We start from the raw sequence: 17,299 nt of genomic DNA, 5'->3' as shown, positions 1-17,299 counted from the left end.
ACACCCAAACCTAGTGTGGCCAGGAAGGCAGGAGGAAACGCTTATAGCAGCGCACGCCGTAGCACGTGGTCGCCCTCGGACCTCGGCGCCGACTCAGCCTGTTAAAGGGGCGCAGGGAACTCGCGCCTCAAACGACTCCCAACCCCCGCCCCGGCGCGGAGCCGGCGGGGCACCGCTCAGGTTCCTTCCACCAGCCCGGCCGCGGGCGGACAGCCTCCAGTCCCTAGGCGGCGCTGTGGGCTCGCAAGAGCGGCCGCGGCACTAGAGAGCGCCGTCCCTCCCAGTGCGCATGCTCGCTTCCGCCGTGGGCTCGCTTTTTTTTTTTTTTTTTTTTTTTTTTTCGGGTGGCCCAGGCGGCTGCGTACTGGCTGTGGGATGGGAAGTGAAGCCCCAGCGAGCGGCAGCGGCGGGGCTGTGAGGAGCAGCCAGAGGGAGGCGGCGGCGGCGGAGAGTCGGTGAGCAGCTGGGAAAGCGGAGCCGGGGCGGAGCACCTGCAGGCACGGGCGGTGGCTTCACCATGGCGATTCGCAAGAAGAGCAGCAAGAACCCCCCGGTCCTGAGCCACGAATTCGTCCTGCAGAATCACGCGGACATCGTCTCCTGTGTGGCGATGGTCTTCCTGCTGGGGCTCATGTTCGAGGTGAGCCCAACCGCCCGCCCCGCCGCCGGCCCGGGCTTCCAGCTCAGCCCCTCGGTCCGGGACCGCGGGGGGACCCTGGCCGGGGCCGGGGGGAGGTGCCGGCCCCTCGCCCCCCAAAGAGCGGGCCCGCCCGGCCCGGCGCTGGCCTGGGGCTGCGGAGCCCCGGGGGCCTGGCCGCCGCCCGCCCGCAGGGGCCGGGGCCGCCGCGTCGCCCCCTCGGCCACCGCGCACGCCGCCCCCTCCCGCCGGCCGCGCAGTTCCTGGTTCCCGCGAAGGGTTACGTGGCAGCCGGCGAGGGGCCGGCGGGCTGCGGGGGCGGCCCCTGCGCGCCTAGCTGGCTGCGGGCAGTGGGCGGGCTGGGGAATGGCCGGCCGGCCAGGCCGCAGGGGGCCGGGGAGAGCCGGGGGCCGCGGCCGCGGCGGCGCGGGGTTTGGGGGGCAAACCGACGGAGCCGGGCGCCGGCTGCCCGCTGGAAGGGCGGTGGCCACACGGGGCGGCGAGCGATCGCCGCAGGATCACCCACCCAATTGTTAAGAACTTCGGTCTCCCCAACTGGTATTGTTAGCAGTGATCGAACTTTTTTTTTTTTCCGTCCTGCGCTTGCTCTCTCCTTAAAGAAACAAGGTCTGATACAGAAATCGGGGTACAGAGCAGCAGTGCCGAGGAGTCGAATAATTTTCTTTTTGTTTCTTGAAGTAGGAGAGGATGGAAATGTCAGGAGTGTGTAAATTCTCTTCCCACATAGCGCGTATCGTGATGACTTACTTAACAGCTGTTGAATGTGGGTAATAAACTTTGCCAGGTGAACGGGTAACATCCTACGGCTTCCTTCCCCTCGCTCCCCAAAACACACGCCCATTCCTTATCCTCTTTCCCTTTTTAACTTTTCTCTGTAGCTCCTGAGCCCCCACCAAATACACTCATTATTTTACTTATTTATTGTCTCCTTCTTGGAATGTAACCTCAGTGAAAGGACAGGGTTTTTTTTGTTTTGTTTTTTTAATTTCCAGCGCCTAGACTATATCCCTGCATTTAGGAAGTGCTTACAAAATATTTGTTTAATGAGTGACATCAAGAATTCTTGACTACTGGGTAGCTCAGGGAACCCTATCCAGTGCTCTGTGGTTACCTAAGTGAGCAGGAAATCCAAAAAAGGGCGATGTATGTATATGTATAGTTGACTCACTTTACCAGTACAGTAGAAAGTAACACAACATTGTTAGACAGCTATGCTCCAATAAAAATGTTAGCAAAATATAGACAGAGCAGTAAAGAGTTTCATATGCAGTTCAGTGTGAACGATTCCAGTAAAAGACAAGAAATCCTGCTTCCAACTCACAAATTAAATAAACAGTAGTTAAATTTAAAAAAAAAAGTCTTAAAAACTAGTGGAATGAGACTGCCAGTGACCAAAAGATGACTAAATTGTTAAAATAGAGCCTGTGTGGCTCTTTTAAATGTTATTATTAGAAGTTGAGTATTTTAATACTTAATATTTTCAAACTTTCTGCTCATCTTCGAATGGGCTTTTTCTGGATCTAGATATAGTTGGGTTTTTTTTTTTCTTTTTTAATCTTGATAGCGTCATTTTTGCCTACTTAATCCACAGTTAAGGAAGCAGTGAGTATTCCTAAATGGGAAGGTAGACGGGAACTAACATATGTCATATAGTTTATTTTAGGCTGGGCCTGTGCTACTTACCACCTGAATGACCTAAGGGTAAGCCTCAGTTTTTCTGCTGTGTATAAGAAAATACCACATGTGCTCTTCTCACCACCACTGTTTGCAAGGATCAGGTAGCCTGGTATGAAGGCATCTTATGGGTTATAAAGTACTATATGAATATGTACGATATTAAAAATGTAATGCTAAACACTTGTACTCACTTTCTGAATATTATACTTACATATATATACCTTCTGCTTTGGTCATATTGAACAGTTTTATAAGACTTGCCATAACCCATCTCCACATGGTAAAAATTCCTGACTTTGAAGATATAATTTAGGAGTAATATTATCTGCAAAATGTTTTGAATGAAATGGAATATAAATCAGAAATGCTGACACTAAGAAATGTTTTGACTTTGTTTTTATGTAAGCTTTTTTTGTTCTCTTACCACATTTCTAGGGAAGTTCACCACCTGTTAACTTCCTCACGTCAATGATTTTTTTTTTTTAAACAGTGAAGGGATTTTCACCTTTACATCTGTAAAATTTCTCAATTAAATAGACTCAACAAAGATCTAAATAGAAGTTTTTAAAGTCAGTTCAAAAAAGAACATTGAAGAAACATACAGAAGAAAGTTCATGCATGTCCCATGACTTTTTTCTTGCCATATGTTAAAGTGTTAGGATTTAAAAGCATGTTATCTACACATGGGAAAAAAATTTACTGGTGCGTTTTGCTGCTTTCAAAATAATTGCTGATGAATCTCACCATTAACGTAGTTATTGAATGACGGTATCTGTGCTAGAATAATAGAGAAGTTGATATTTTTGCAACAGAACTGTTAGCCTTTTGTGTAAATATATTGAGAAAATGTCAGAGGATTTATGGTGAAATTGACAAAGCAATAATAGATACTGTATTACTAGCCAAAATGAAGACTCAGTGTAAATGCTGAAGCTAAAGGGAGTTAGGTAGGGCTCCACTGCTTGCTAACTTGGTAACCTAGGGCATGTCATTTAACTTCTCGAACTTGTTTCCTTTCCTGTAAGATAGGGCTCATTGGATTACTCTGAGAATTAAATTAATTTGTATAATTCATAGTTGAAAGTTTAGCTTACAGGAGACATGCCATAAATGATAGTTCATTATTCCTTAGGTATTTATCAAGGTCAAAAAATAGAAGACGGATTTTTTATGTGAGAGAAGGTTCTGCTGCTGCTGCTGCTGCTAAGTTGCTTCAGTCGTGTCCAACTCTGTGCGACCCCATAGATGGCAGCCCACCAGGCTCCCCCATCCCTGGGATTCTCCAGGCAAGAACACTGGAGTGGGTTGCCATTTCCTTCTCCAATGCATGAAAGTGAAAAGTGAAAGTGGAGTCGCTCAGTCGTGTCCAACTCAGTGACCCCATGGACTGCAGCCTACCAGGCTCCTCTGTCCATGGGATTTTCCAAGCAAGAGTACTGGAGTAGGGTGCCATTGCCTTCTCCAAGAGAAGGTTCTAACAGCACCTAAAGAGTTGTATATACCAACCTGCCAATACAGAATACACAGGAGACTCAGGTTCAATCCCTGATTTGGGAAGATTCCCCTGGATTAGAAAATGGCAACCCACTCCAGTATTCTTGCCTGGAAAATCACATGGACATAGGAGCCTAGCGAGCTACAGTCCATGGGGTTGCAAAGAGTCAGACACGACTGAGCACGCACGTTCATTTTTGATAAAGCAATAGTTTGTTTGTGGGAAATGGAAGACGTTAATTTACAAGGAACTTTGTGTTCTCAGAAATTGCTGTGAATTTTGAAATTATGTATTTTTTAGTATAGTCAGTTTCTGTCCACATACTGCAGATCGTGGTGTATAATTCATGACTTCATATTGGAGTGAGGAAAATTTAATAGTTAGAAGATATAAGGATACTTGAGAACCTTTCCAAAAGCAAGGATACAGAAGAGAAGTTAAGAGTCTCCATGAGGAAGATCTACTGAAAGGGAGTTACTTTACACATACTCAGGAGTCCAAGTTGTTCTTGCCATGCCAGGTTAGGGGGACCTTTACAATTCCAAGTATCGTGGAACAGACTTGGAGGTTTGTTTTATTTTTAAGTGTGGCTTGTCTTAATGCCACCATTTTCTTTCCTTCTTTTTTTTAAGAACTTAGTTTTATATGTCAGTAAGGAAGTGGGATTAGATATTCAGAAACTGCCTTTATCTCTAAGGCATCCAGTCCGTGTAGTAGTACTCCTTCCTCTAGCAAGTACAGCGTAGTTAACGTTTCTGTATGACAAGCTACCAAGCCCCAGCTGGTGACCATGAAAGAAATATTATGATATTCATGATAATTGTAGTCAGTGCTGAGTTAAATAATTCATTTAAGCGTCATGGTAACCTGTTTAAGATACATCTGAATAAGTCTCATATTTTTCTTATAAATGGAGAGCAGTGCTTCAGATGTTCAAAATTGTCATAAACTTGGTTATTTTTACTTTTGAATGCATTATATATTTCTTGTGTGTGCATGCTCAGTGTGTCCAACTCTTCGTGACCCCATGGATTGTAGTGCTCCAGGCTCCTCTGTTCATGGGATTTTCCAGACAAGAATACTGGAGCCAGTTGCCATTTCCTTCTCCAGTGGATCTTCCCAACCCAAGGACTGAACCCTTATCTCTTGGATCTTATGCATTGACACGAGGGTTCTTCACCACTGCACCACCTGGGCAGCCCATGTATTTCTGTAGCATATTTTATTCCAAATTAATTTGTCTTATTATTGATTAACTGAAATATTAGTTTAACTAAAACAGTGTTGGCTGGGATATGACACTTAGGAGGCCTGGAAATGGCTAAGAGCATGATTATTGGTTTAATTTTTCTTCTTTTTTAAAAAAAATTTCCTATAAACTTTTGTAGTGTGTGTGGTTTGTATTTTTCTTATTATTCTACATACTGTCACATGCTAAGCTAGCTGGAAGCCAGATTTTAATTTTATTTGGAAGCCTAGCATGAAAGGATAATATAATTTTCGTTGCTTTGGGAATTTGATATTAAATTTATCTTTGAAGAATTTCCCTTGTCATTTGTTTAAAAAAACTTAGAAGTTTTTTCAGCTACGATAGTGGTGCCCTCATATTTTAAACTAGAAACAGGGATGCAAAGTGTGTTTGTGTGTTTGTATATGAAATCTAAACAAGATATTAAAGCATAAAATTTAGTCATCAACTTTATTTAAAAGAATTGCAGAAAAGCAGTGTTGCCCTGGAAACACATGTCATCGCTCTGCTGTAATGTATTCGTGTGAATGACCTAGAATGCAATACAAAAAAGCCTTACTGGCCTCTTCTAGTCAAGTGGCTTTCTGTATCTACCTAGCACAGCAACTTGCTGGAGGGGCCTTTCCCTGACTTCCTCTCACAGGCCTGTAATACTCCAGGACAGCAGAGCCCAGCTACAACCTGTATGTTGTACATCTCCCCACCTCTGCTGCTCACCTGCTGGCTTTCCGTCTAGTCCAGACTTTGGTGGGGCCTGATCCCCTTTCCTTTTCTCCAGTATAGTGGCCTCTCGATGCTTTGCTTTTCTCCCTGCAGACTTCACTGTTCACACTCTCCCCAGGCCCTTAGCTCCCTTTCCCTCTTGGTCTTTCTCCCTGTTTGACCTATACATATCCAGCCATGGTTCCAGCCTGGCACCTGCGTTTTCCCTCCCTCCCCATTTGTGGCTCACTCAGGGTTGTCAGAGAAAGTCGTGGTCTCGGGCTGCTAGATAATATTACAAGTCAGAGGTTTCTGACCTCAGACAAAAGTAATACCCAGGGATCTTTTTACTTCTCCCTGGCCAGCTCCTTTCCCTAAAGGAACTATAAAAATACTCATTGGATTCCCCAGCTGTGCTTAACAAATAACATTGCTTCCACTCCACACCATCGAGAATTTCCTCAGTTTCTTGTCTTTTGAATTTATCTGTCGCATCGTTTTTACCTTCTGCTTAGTGTAAGAGGAAAGCAGTTCAAGATTAACCTTTAGCTGAAGTACTTTGGCCACCTGATGTGAAGAGCCCACTCATTGGAAAAGACCCTGATGCTGCGAAATATTGAGGGAAAGAGAAGGGGACAATAGAGGATGAGATGGTTGGATGGGATCGCTGACTCAATGGACAAGAGTCTGAGCAAGCTCCAGGAGATAGTGAAGGACAGGGAAGCCTGGCATGCTGCAGTCCATGGGGTTGTAGAGTCGCTCATGACTTAATGACTAAACAACAGCAGCTATCCTTGTGTTTCATTCCCTGCCAGATCTTTCTGTCCATTATGCCCTAACATGGTAAATTCTCCCTAGCCCCTTTCCTGACCACCCTCACACCAGCTTAGCCCCTCCCATCATAAAACAACATAAGCCTTGGCCTGTTATCTCTCACTGGGAACCCCTGTGTTCATTCCTTTTGGGCTCTCCACACCACTGTCATGTGCCTTTCGCGCTCTCTGTTGGAATCACTCAAAAGCTGTGACCACTGATGACTTCTTAAATCGTCCAGTCCACTGTCGTCTTTTCCTGACACATCTCTGTTGAAGCTTTGGCTTTATTGTCCACACTGTCCTGAGATGTTTCCCCTCTGGCTTTTGGGGTATCCAGCTCTCTTCATTCTCTGCTGTTTCTCTCTGATCATGTCTTGTTATTTCCCCACCAGCTTTTCTCTGCCCTCTCCATGGTTCTGATTTGTCCTGCTTCTCATCAAATCCTGTACACTCTCTACAGAGGACTTACATATTTCCACAGCCTCCACTGTGTACGGTGTACTCTCTGTAAAAAGAGACTTCCAGAAATCCTTGAGCCTGGCCCTCCCTGCGGAGCTCCAGGAGTGGGCCTCACCTGCCTGTTGGTCTTTCCACCTGCGCATCTCAAAGAAATCTAAGTTTACTGAAAACTCCTCTTTCCCTAAAACCTGTTGTTCCTCCCGTATTCCCCAGTTTTATTAATAGTATTGTTTTTCACCTACTTGTTGAAGCATCAGTACATGATCTCTGATTCTTCCCTCCTGCTTAACAAGCTTTCAGTCAGTCAGTCAGTTCAGTCACTCAGTCTTCTCCGACTCTCTGCGTCCCCATGAACTGCAGCACGCCAGGCCTCCCTGTCCATCACCAACTCCTGGAGCTTACCCAAACTCATGTGGATTGAGTCGGTGATGCCATCCAACCAGCTCATCCTTTCTTCTCCCCTTCTCCTGCCCTCAATCTTTCCCAGCTTCAGAGTCTTTTCAAATGAGTCAGCTGTTCACATCAGGTGGCCAAAATATTGGAGTTTCAGCTTCAACATCAGTCCTTCCAATGAACACCCAGGACCGATCTCCTTTAGGATAGACTGGTTGGATCTGCTTGCAGTCCAAGGGACTCTTAAGAGTCTTCTCCAACACCACGGTTCAAAAGTATCAATTCTTGGGCACCCAGCTTTTTTTATAGTCCAACTCTCACATCCATACATGACTGCTGGAAAAACCATAGTCTTGACTAGACAGACTTTTGTTGGCAAATTAATGTCTCTGCTTTTTAATATGCTATCTAGGTTGGTCTTAACTTTCCTTCCAAGGAGTAAGCGTCTTTTAATTTCATGGCTATAATCACCATCTGCAGTGATTTTGGAGCCCAAAAAATAAAGTCAGCCACTGTTTCCCCATCTGTTTGCCATGAAGTGATGGGACCGGATGCCATGATCTTAGTTTTCTGCATGATGAGCTTTAAGCCAACTTTTTCACTCTCCTCTTTCACTTTCATCAAAGAGGCTCTTTAGTTCTTCTTCGCTTTCTGCCATAAGGGTGGTGTCATCTGCATATCTGAGATTATTGATATTTCTCCCGGCAATCTTTTTTTTTTTTGGAGGCTAATTACTTTACAATATTGTATTGGTTTTGCCATACATTGACATGAATCTGCCACAGTGTACATGTGTTCCCCATCCTGAACCCCCCTCCTACCTCCCTCCCCATCCCATCCCTCTGGGTCATCCCAGTGCACCAGCCCCGAGCACCCTGTATCATGCATCGAACCTGGACTGGCGATTTGTTTCACATACAATAATATACATGTTTTAATGCCATTCTCCCAAACCATCTCCCAGCAATCTTGATTCCAGCTGTGCTTCGTCCAGCCCAGTGTTTTTCATGATGTCCTCTGCATATAAGTTAAATAAGCAGGGTGACAATATGCAGCCTTGATGTACTCCTTTTCCTGTTTGGAACCAGTCTGTTGTTCCATGTCCAGTTCTAACTGTGGCTTCCTGACCTGCATACAGATTTCTCAAGAGGCAGGTCAGGTGCTCTGGTATTCCCATCTCTCTCAGAATTTTCCACAGTTTATTGTGATCCACACAAAGGCTTTGGCATGGTCAATAAAGCAGAAATAGATGTTTTTCTAGAACTCTCTTGCTTTTTCGATGATCCAGCGGATGTTGGCAATTTGATCTCTGGTTCCTCTGCCTATTCTCAAACCAGCTTGAACATCTGGAAGTTCACGGTTCATGTATTGCTGAAGCCTGGCTTGGAGAATTTTGAGCATTACTTTACTAGCGTGTGAGATGAGTGCAATTCTTTGGCATTGCCTTTCTTTGGGATTGGAATGGAAACACCTTTTCCAGTCCTGTGGCCACTACTGAGTTTTCCAGATTTGCTGGCATATTGAGTGCAGCACTTTCACAGCATCCTCAAATCTTTTAGGATTTGAAATAGCTCAAATGGAATTCCATCACCTCCACTTACCTTATTCTGCCTCAAAACTTCCACTTCTCTTCTACCACCACTGCCTCAGTTCAGGCCTTATTAGCTTTTATGGGTTTCTCTCATACTTGACTTGCCTCCTTACTCCAATTTTTTTTTGTCTGATATTTATTTAGTAATGTTGATTAGTCACTGAATAAATGCCGCACGCCCTGCTGGACTTTGAGCTTCTAGTGATGAACAGAAACCAGCGTAGTCCTGGCTTTTACGGAGGTTACTGTGATGAGTAACAGCAGTATGAATATCACCACGCCGGGAGTGTGCATTTTGTAAGAATGAAGCCCAGGTCTCTGAGGTCGTCTAACAAAGGAAATGACCTATCCTAAAAGGCAGGGAAGGCTTCCTTGAAAGGATGTAGTTGACCTGAGATCCCGAGTGGAGAGGTTTTCCAGCAGTGTTTCAGATTAAACCGCAAGTGCACAGAGCCCTGGGTGGGAGGAGTGCAGGAGGCAGGGCCAGACCCTGGAGTTTGTTCTCATCCTGGAAAGAATGGGACTCAACTGGAGGACCTTCGGGGGTGGGCGGGCCTGGGGAGTGTGTTCGCCTGATGGAGGGCAAGATTCCGGTTGCCAGCTGGAGTTTGGATCTGAGGGTGACTTGGGGGGCCAGCGCTGGCCACAGTCAGCCGTCTCTCTAAACACCAGTAACTCCCTCTCCTCAATTTGTCTGGTCAGTCTAAAATAAAGTCTACACTACTTAGATCAGCACACTAGGCCCTTCCTCATGTCCACCTGTTACGCCTGACCTCCTGGTTCCAGCTTCTTGACCTTTGCACTTCCCTTTTCTCTACCTGGGCTGTCCTCTCCATCCCCTGCGAGGGAACTTTTCTTTGCTAGCAGGAGCTGCTCAGGCACCACATCTTCTGCAGAGCCTTTCCTCACCCCAGGAAGAAATGAAAAACAAAAAAAAAAATGCGTTGTTTTTCCTCGGTTCCTGTTGGCTCTGATTCTTTGGTATTATAACCATTTCTTCTAAAAACTCAAATAAGTTTCTAGTCGTCTGGATCATATCATCCCTCTCTGTTATCCTCTTGTCTAGTATAGTGCTTGGTGCCTATAAATATTGAGTAAGTGTTTCATTGTTCTGTTGTGACCACTTTGCTTGTACCAGTTGTCAGGTCAGTTAAATATTCATTGACCATGTATCCAATGCCAGGTGTGCAGGAGATTAAGACACACACCGCAGACCCTACCTTCGGTCCATTTTCATCCTGGTAACGGTGCTCCCTTTTCTTTCATTAATTTACATTTAAAATTTTTCTTGAAGGCAATTTTGTGTTCATTGTACAGGTAGAGAGAGAAACATTATTTATCAAAAACACTGTTTACTGGAACTGCAGTATCTCTTTTTTGAAATCTTAAAGTTAGGAGTGGATTGTACAATCCCATCTAAATTGCAGACTGCTTTGGTGAATTAAGTTAACTTCAAGCTCCTTGGCAAGGGGGATCCCAGTTGTGCCTGTCCGGGTGACACAGGAACTGGGGAGCCCTCCTTGGTTCTTAGATGTAGGGACAGAACTTGGAATGTTTTTTCCCCCTGAGTTGCTGTTTGGGAGAGAGTCACAAATTGACTTGATCTTTTTTTTCTTTCCAGATAACAGCAAAAGTTTCTATCATTTTTGTTACTCTTCAGTACAATGTTACCCTCCCTGCCACAGGTAGGTGCTTTTCTTTTGGAATTTTCTGGTTAAGTAGAAGAGTTCAGCTGGGCAGACATGGAAATTTCTGTGAACACTAGGTTCTTCATTATCTTCACAGATCTCATTCATGATGAGAATGAATATTTTTCTTGATGATTTTGTAATAATGCAAGATCTGATGTTTTGGGTTGAAAATCCTGTAAGAAAATCCGTTTTTATGTGTTTAATGTTTACTGTGTACTTTTGTAAGTGGGCTTGAAATTCCATGGAAGAATAGGGTTTTTGTGAGGTTTTTTTTTTGTCCTTCTCCTCACTCTGATCTTTTCATAAGAAAATCCTAAGAATGGATATTTTGCATTTGTCTGAAGTGTCATTGTTCAGTCAAGGTTTCTAAAGCCCCAGTGTTCAGGTTCAGTTTTTTTGACCTATGAGTTCTGTTTGGGAACTGTAATAACAACCCTCTTAAGCCGATTTTATTGTTGCTTTTTGGTTGTGCTCTACCATTCTATTAGTTATTTTGATGAGAGAATGACAGTAAGCTCTAAGAAGTATCTTGGGAATAGAATACAGACTACATTTTTAGGTTTTATTTCAAAAATTTTTTCTAGATTATGCTAGGTGAGAATCAGGTTGTTATTGAAAGTTGATTACAGTTGAATATAGTAATGTAATTAATTAGCATGGATGAGGGGTGGGGTATTCACTTAACAAGATAACATATTTAGGCTGTAAATTTGTTCCCAGTCTCTCTATTTAGATGTAAGATAAATTACACAACATGGAGTTGGGTTTTTGTTCAGTTTTATCATTTTGTAAATACTTGGTTTAGTAATTTAGATATCAGATTACTGAAAACCACAAAGTTGTTTAGAAATTTGAGTATGCCAGAGAAGAACAAAGCTCTTTTATCAACTCACAAGTATTTGCTTAAGTCTTGTTCTGGAAAATTAGCAGTTTTAAAGACTGAAAACAATTGCAGCAGTTGCTTCTGTCTCCCCTGCTTAGAGTTCAAAACTAAATCAAATCAAAGTCAGCTGTTCCATCAGAATTATAAATATGGTATCTAGTTTGAAAAATAGAGCTAGAAAGTTGAAAGTTTCAAAAGTTCCTTGAAAACACAGGCAAATGGGCTAAGTATAACTTACTTTAATATAACCAAAACATAACCTGCTCTACCCCTGGGATATCCAGGGGTCTGAGTGTGGCCTCCCCTCCCCTGTGCTCTGATCTTTAATGACTGTAACTAACCTGTGTGAAGTCTTTGTAAGTAATTTCTGAAACTTTAGACTTCTGGGTAATCTCAGTTTTCATTGCTGCTAAGACTCAAAGTGTCCAAAAGCATATTACCGTGATGTTTCTATAAACTTATTTATTAGATTAGTCTTCTTTTGTTTGTTTCCATAACTGTGTTGTACTTAGTGCTGTTTTTATAATCTTACGTATATTTGTGTGTGTGTGTGTGTGTCCTCTTCTTTTGGCCTTCAGAAGAACAAGCTACTGAATCAGCGTTCCTTTATTACTATGGTATCAAAGATTTGGCTACAGTTTTCTTCTACATGCTGGTGGCGATAATTATTCATGCCATAATTCAAGAATATGTGTTGGATGTAAGTATACAATCTTAGAAATCTATACTTTGTAAAATACTAGCTCTCCATACCATGATAGTTATGTTAAATACATTTTTATAATTTTAAATTAACAATTGTTTTTATTTTTAGAAAATTAACAGGCGAATGCATTTCTCCAAAACGAAACACAGCAAGTTTAATGAATCTGGTCAGCTTAGTGCATTCTACCTGTTTTCTTGTATTTGGGGCACATTCATTCTTGTATCTGTAAGTATGTACTATGCTTAAGTTCTCATCTCTCAGAGTATTTAATTATGTACTCAGAACAGGAAATGATGTCCTATTTTTAGCACTCATAAGCAAACCCTGAACCTTAGAAAAATTCCTCTTCTGTTGTTGTTCTTATCTAAGATTAGGAGTTCTGCTATTGAACTAGTATAAATCAGGTTTCATCAGTAAGCCTCTAAGTTTTTATACAGTAAAAATTGCCAACTATGTTCAGTGTTCCAGAAAGCCTTACTCAGTTTTAGTCATTCTGAATGTTGTCTTCATATCTTGTAGTCATTTGCAAGTGGCTCTGTGTTAGCAGAAAGGATAAGTTATCAGTGATACTTTCACAAGGTTGCATATATACTAGAGATGAATAAATAGGCCAGGTGAATTTTCCAGGGTATGACACAGTTGGAGACAGACCAGAACTCAGCTTTTCAAGTCCAGTGCTTGTTCCATTGTAAACTGCTGCTTTAGTGATACTTTATAGATGAACATAAAATTCAGCTTAAAATCTATCTTATATATTCAGAAATTTTTTTAATTATTGATGTACACAAATTCTGTCTTACACAGTTTTAAAAAAAATAAATGTGTTAAAACCTCAATGGGTATTAAGGATAAGTTGCTTCAGTTTTTTCTATATATACATATGAATAAGTCTCACTAAACAGATCTGGTTATCTAAGAAAAAGACATGGTTATTATGTGGACGTGCATGCATGCACTTCAGTCATGTCTGACTCTTGTGACCCCATGGACTGCAGCCCTCCAGGCACCTCCATCCATGAGATTCTCCAGGCAAGAATACTGGAGTGGGCTGCTGTTTCCTTCTCCTTATGTGGACATAATCTTATAAAACTTGGCAGCACCTTGCTCCTCTGTCTCCTGTCAGGTGCCCCCTCTTTTGGAACCCTTTCTTTGATGACCCGAGAAAAAAATCACTCCTTGGATGACTGTTATGTGCCATTACTGTTTTTTGGTTGTGTTTGCATTTGTGTCTTTTTTACTCCCCTGGATTGAAAGAATTTCAAAAGCCCAGGAATTATATCTTTTTGGACTTCACATCACTCATTGATTTTCACATCACTAAAGTAAGCAGTTTGATTGAATGAAAAATAACTAAAACATCTAAAATGTTTGACTTCCATGGACCCTTTGGAACTTGAGATGGAGAGTTGTAAATGTGCAAGACATGAAAATACTGTCTTATTTTCTAAGGAATTTACATGCTCATTAGACTAATTTTTGTATCTTCTCTCTTAGGAAAACTACATCTCAGACCCAACTATCTTGTGGAGGGCTTATCCCCATACCCTGATGACGTAAGTCATTTTTACTAGGCTTTTCTCAATTAAGGGCCATCCACGGTCAGGTCACTTTTAAGCAGGATTTGTTGTTACTCTCTTTTAAGACGTGAGGCAAATTCATACAATAGGTATGTCTTTGGCACTCACACTGCCATAAGAACAAAATATTGCTTTGTGCTTTTATCATGTATGTAGTCGTTTCAGTATGTCTGTTACCTTAAGAAAACTGATTTTAATGGTAATCCTAATTTAGTCCGCTGTCGTCGTCTTTTCCCTCATCTTTTCTCCTCATTCCTGCTCCATCTTCTATATACTTTTGCTCCTTTTCTTTACCCTAGTCTCTTTTCTTCCATTTCTTCTCTCTTACACTATAAGCTTGAGGATAGAGACTGTTTCTCTTTTTTGGCCCCCAAGGTTTCTGTACAGTGCTATAAGAAGCTCAGGGGTCGCCAAGTCAGCTAGCTAAGTTATTCATTCTTCAAGCCCAGTTCGGAAATGTCTGTTCCATATTTTCCTTGCTCCTTTAGCCTACGTGGGCTTCTGCTTTCCTGAATTTTTCCTTTTGTTGTGCAGTATTTTATGTTTGTACATTGTCTTGGCTGCTCTTTAATTGTCTCATTTATGTGAGTCAGTCTTATGTTGTGCCCATGCCCACCAAGACTGTATGTAATTGACAGCAGAAGGAACTGTTTCTTTTCATATCCTTTGCTGTGCCCGCTGTAGGGGCTTATCATCTAGGCAGTAGTCAGTAGATGCATTGTGATGGGAGAGTTGGAGAAAAAGATATGAAGAGAGTAACATGACCTACAGCATTACCATATTCTGCTGAGCCATTCTAACTTTTAAAAAGTGTATTAATTCAATGAACTTTTGTAGAATGGGGATATAAACATCATATTTATGTGGGACTGTATTTTCTCCCCTTCCCTGACCTCCTCCCCCTCTCTCCCTACAGCATTATTCAGATAGGCTTTGTGTTTTCCACTTTAGACCTCTGGAGGAGAAGGGGGCCCGGGGGGATGGAGAAAGAGGAGGTCTAGAGGGGTGTGGCGTGGAGAGACTGTGGACTCTAGACTGATGCGAATATGTCTCCTGGGAACCCTTCAGTGCCTTATTCCTCTCTTGAATCTGAGTTTGCTTCCATTTATTGGGGGTTCTCAAGTGTCTCAACCCGGTAGAGATACCATGTTTCCCTAAGGAAAAATCCAGAGGTTGTCTGTAATTGGGACTGTCTCGGTTTCCAGTGTTGGTGAATCTGTGCACCTTCACTTCTTCACCATCTTTTTGCGCTTCCTACTTCCCTTTTGAGGAACCCTTACAGATGGTGTGATTTGATTCCCTCAGAGACACGTTCCGCATATTTTCAGTAGCTAACAGGCACACTCATCAGTACTAACTCACTCATAGGCAAGGGACTCTGTTTCCTTGTAGCTTGCTTGGTTGCTCCCAGGGTTCTGTGGATCATGTTTTTGCTTCTGCTCTTTAGCCCAGAGGAACTGACTGATGGTGGGGAGACCCTGGGGGGCTGGGGAAGGGGGCTACTGCAGAGTAAAGTAAAGGGAGTAAGGGGACCTGAAATGGCAACACAAAGGTAGCTACTTAGCGTGTCCTGATTTCCAGTGTGTGTTTTTACTTTATTCTTTAAAGATGTTGTGCTTTAAACGATATGTTCTGCTTTTTTTGTGTTACACAGATTTCAGATGAAGTTTTTCTACATATCACAGTTGGCATACTGGTTTCATGCTTTTCCTGAACTCTACTTCCAGAAAACCAAAAAAGTAAGCAGTGGTTTTGTGATTTTTAGATTTGTCTTGTCATTTTTGCCTTTTTTTGGAAAGTTGTTTTAAAATTAAATATTTCCTCACATCTCTAGCCTCCCTTTCCCCTCTCCTATCCCCCCCCTCTCTTTTTTCCACACAGACTAAATGTCTTTAAGTATTTATTGCAGAAACTTTTATTTGGTTCAACTTAAGAGGTGGGGATCTTACATTTGACATGCTAATTTCTCATTTTAAAATTGTATTAGTGGTAATTTAAAATAAAATTTAAACAAATCTTGCAGTGTGATATTCAGTTTGTGTTATGGATACGCTTAGCAGTTTCACAAGTGAGACCAAACGGATTAATTAGATTATTCGGCAACTAATGGTACTGTGTATAAGTCCCAGAGAAAAATTCAATGTTGAGAAAAGTAAACCAGAGTTAAATATTCACCTTGAGTCTTTCCCTAGTGAAACAGGTGGGAAAGATGTTCATTTGTCTTGTTTGAACAGTAACTCAGCCCCTGGAGCACTGCAGTAGCCTCCTGTGTAGTTTTACCCTCGGCACCTCTGAAGTCAGTCTTACCTGATGTCACAGAATAAACTTTGTTTCCTTTATTTAACTCTTTCTCTTCTAAAAACTGTCCTAGGTCCTTTTCGCTCTAAATCAAAATCAAGCTGCTCATCTGTTCCCAGAGCTCTTCCCATCTGTGGCCCTGTCCCCTGGTCCCTTTTTCTTCCCTTTTTGTACCTCATTCAGTTTTAACATTCTCTAATTTTATAATCCCAGCACATAGTTCTTTTCCCTGGGATACCTTTTCTAATAAATTAATCAAGCACTTTTATTCTCCTTTGGGGAGAGATTGTTTTTAAAATCCCTATATATGAACTGACATGTTGGGGGAGGGGTGGATGAAAAGAAAGTCATGAGTTAGCAGCCATAGTTGGGAGACAGGTACATGGGGATTCATTATGCTTTCTATGGGTTGTGTGTATTTTACATTTTTCCACATTTAAAACATTGGTTTTAAAATCCCCTTACTTTGAGAAGCTTTTCCAAAACAGAAATGTAACCACCCATCCAGTGACCATTTTATCTCTGCCTTCTTAAAAGCCAGAAACTCTTGTACTCTGGGTAGTTAATTCATGAATATAAGTGCTTGATTTTATTGCTGTATTGTATCTGTGGTTTTTGTGTCCTGTATGTCAGTCATCATTGATGTCTGCCATGATTAGAGAATAGCACCAAATTAGAGTCCATGTAAAGTAGAATGGTTTTCTAGTTACGTTGGTTATAAGGATTAGCATGAAGATCCATAAAACCTTTGACTTAGAACTGTCTTAAGATAAAATTTTTAGCCACACCACTTTCAATAACCCTTCCATGTTTAGTGATTACCTAATGTGAACCATAGGTGTCCCATAGCTGCACTGTCCAACACAGTAGCCACAAAGCACATTTAACTTAATTAAACAAAAACAAAGTTCGCTTTCTTGGTCACACTAGCCATGTCGCAAATGCTCACTGGCCACACATGGTTTCACAGTCTGCCATTTTGAATCAGAGACAGAGAACCTAGCCCTCCTTGCAGAAAGTTCTGTGGAGCACTGCTGAGACCGGCATAGTCCGTGATGTCTTAGTACCATGGTTCAGATGTTTAGGTCTTTCTTCATGTACTTTT

General features: G+C 42.3%; 1 protein-coding gene across 2 annotated transcripts in view; it reads left to right on the top strand.

Annotated features, from left to right (window-relative positions):
- The first annotated feature begins 351 nt into the window (after window positions 1-351).
- TRAM1 (translocation associated membrane protein 1) overlaps window positions 352-17,299 on the top strand; it is a 31,508-nt gene continuing 14,560 nt past the window's right edge. For both annotated transcript variants that reach the window (XM_004011729.5, XM_060393792.1), the window contains exons 1-6: window positions 352-640; window positions 10,661-10,724; window positions 12,192-12,313; window positions 12,428-12,544; window positions 13,814-13,872; window positions 15,551-15,635. In XM_004011729.5, the coding sequence (XP_004011778.1) occupies window positions 518-640; window positions 10,661-10,724; window positions 12,192-12,313; window positions 12,428-12,544; window positions 13,814-13,872; window positions 15,551-15,635 (570 nt within the window). In that variant the 5' untranslated portion in view covers window positions 352-517. The remainder of the gene's footprint in view (window positions 641-10,660; window positions 10,725-12,191; window positions 12,314-12,427; window positions 12,545-13,813; window positions 13,873-15,550; window positions 15,636-17,299) is intronic.

The sequence above is a fragment of the Ovis aries genome, chromosome 9 (genome assembly GCF_016772045.2).
Source record: "Ovis aries strain OAR_USU_Benz2616 breed Rambouillet chromosome 9, ARS-UI_Ramb_v3.0, whole genome shotgun sequence".
Taxonomy (NCBI): Eukaryota; Metazoa; Chordata; class Mammalia; order Artiodactyla; family Bovidae; genus Ovis; species Ovis aries.
Note: the sequence above shows the minus strand (reverse complement) of the source record. Positions and strands in the feature narration are given on the sequence as shown.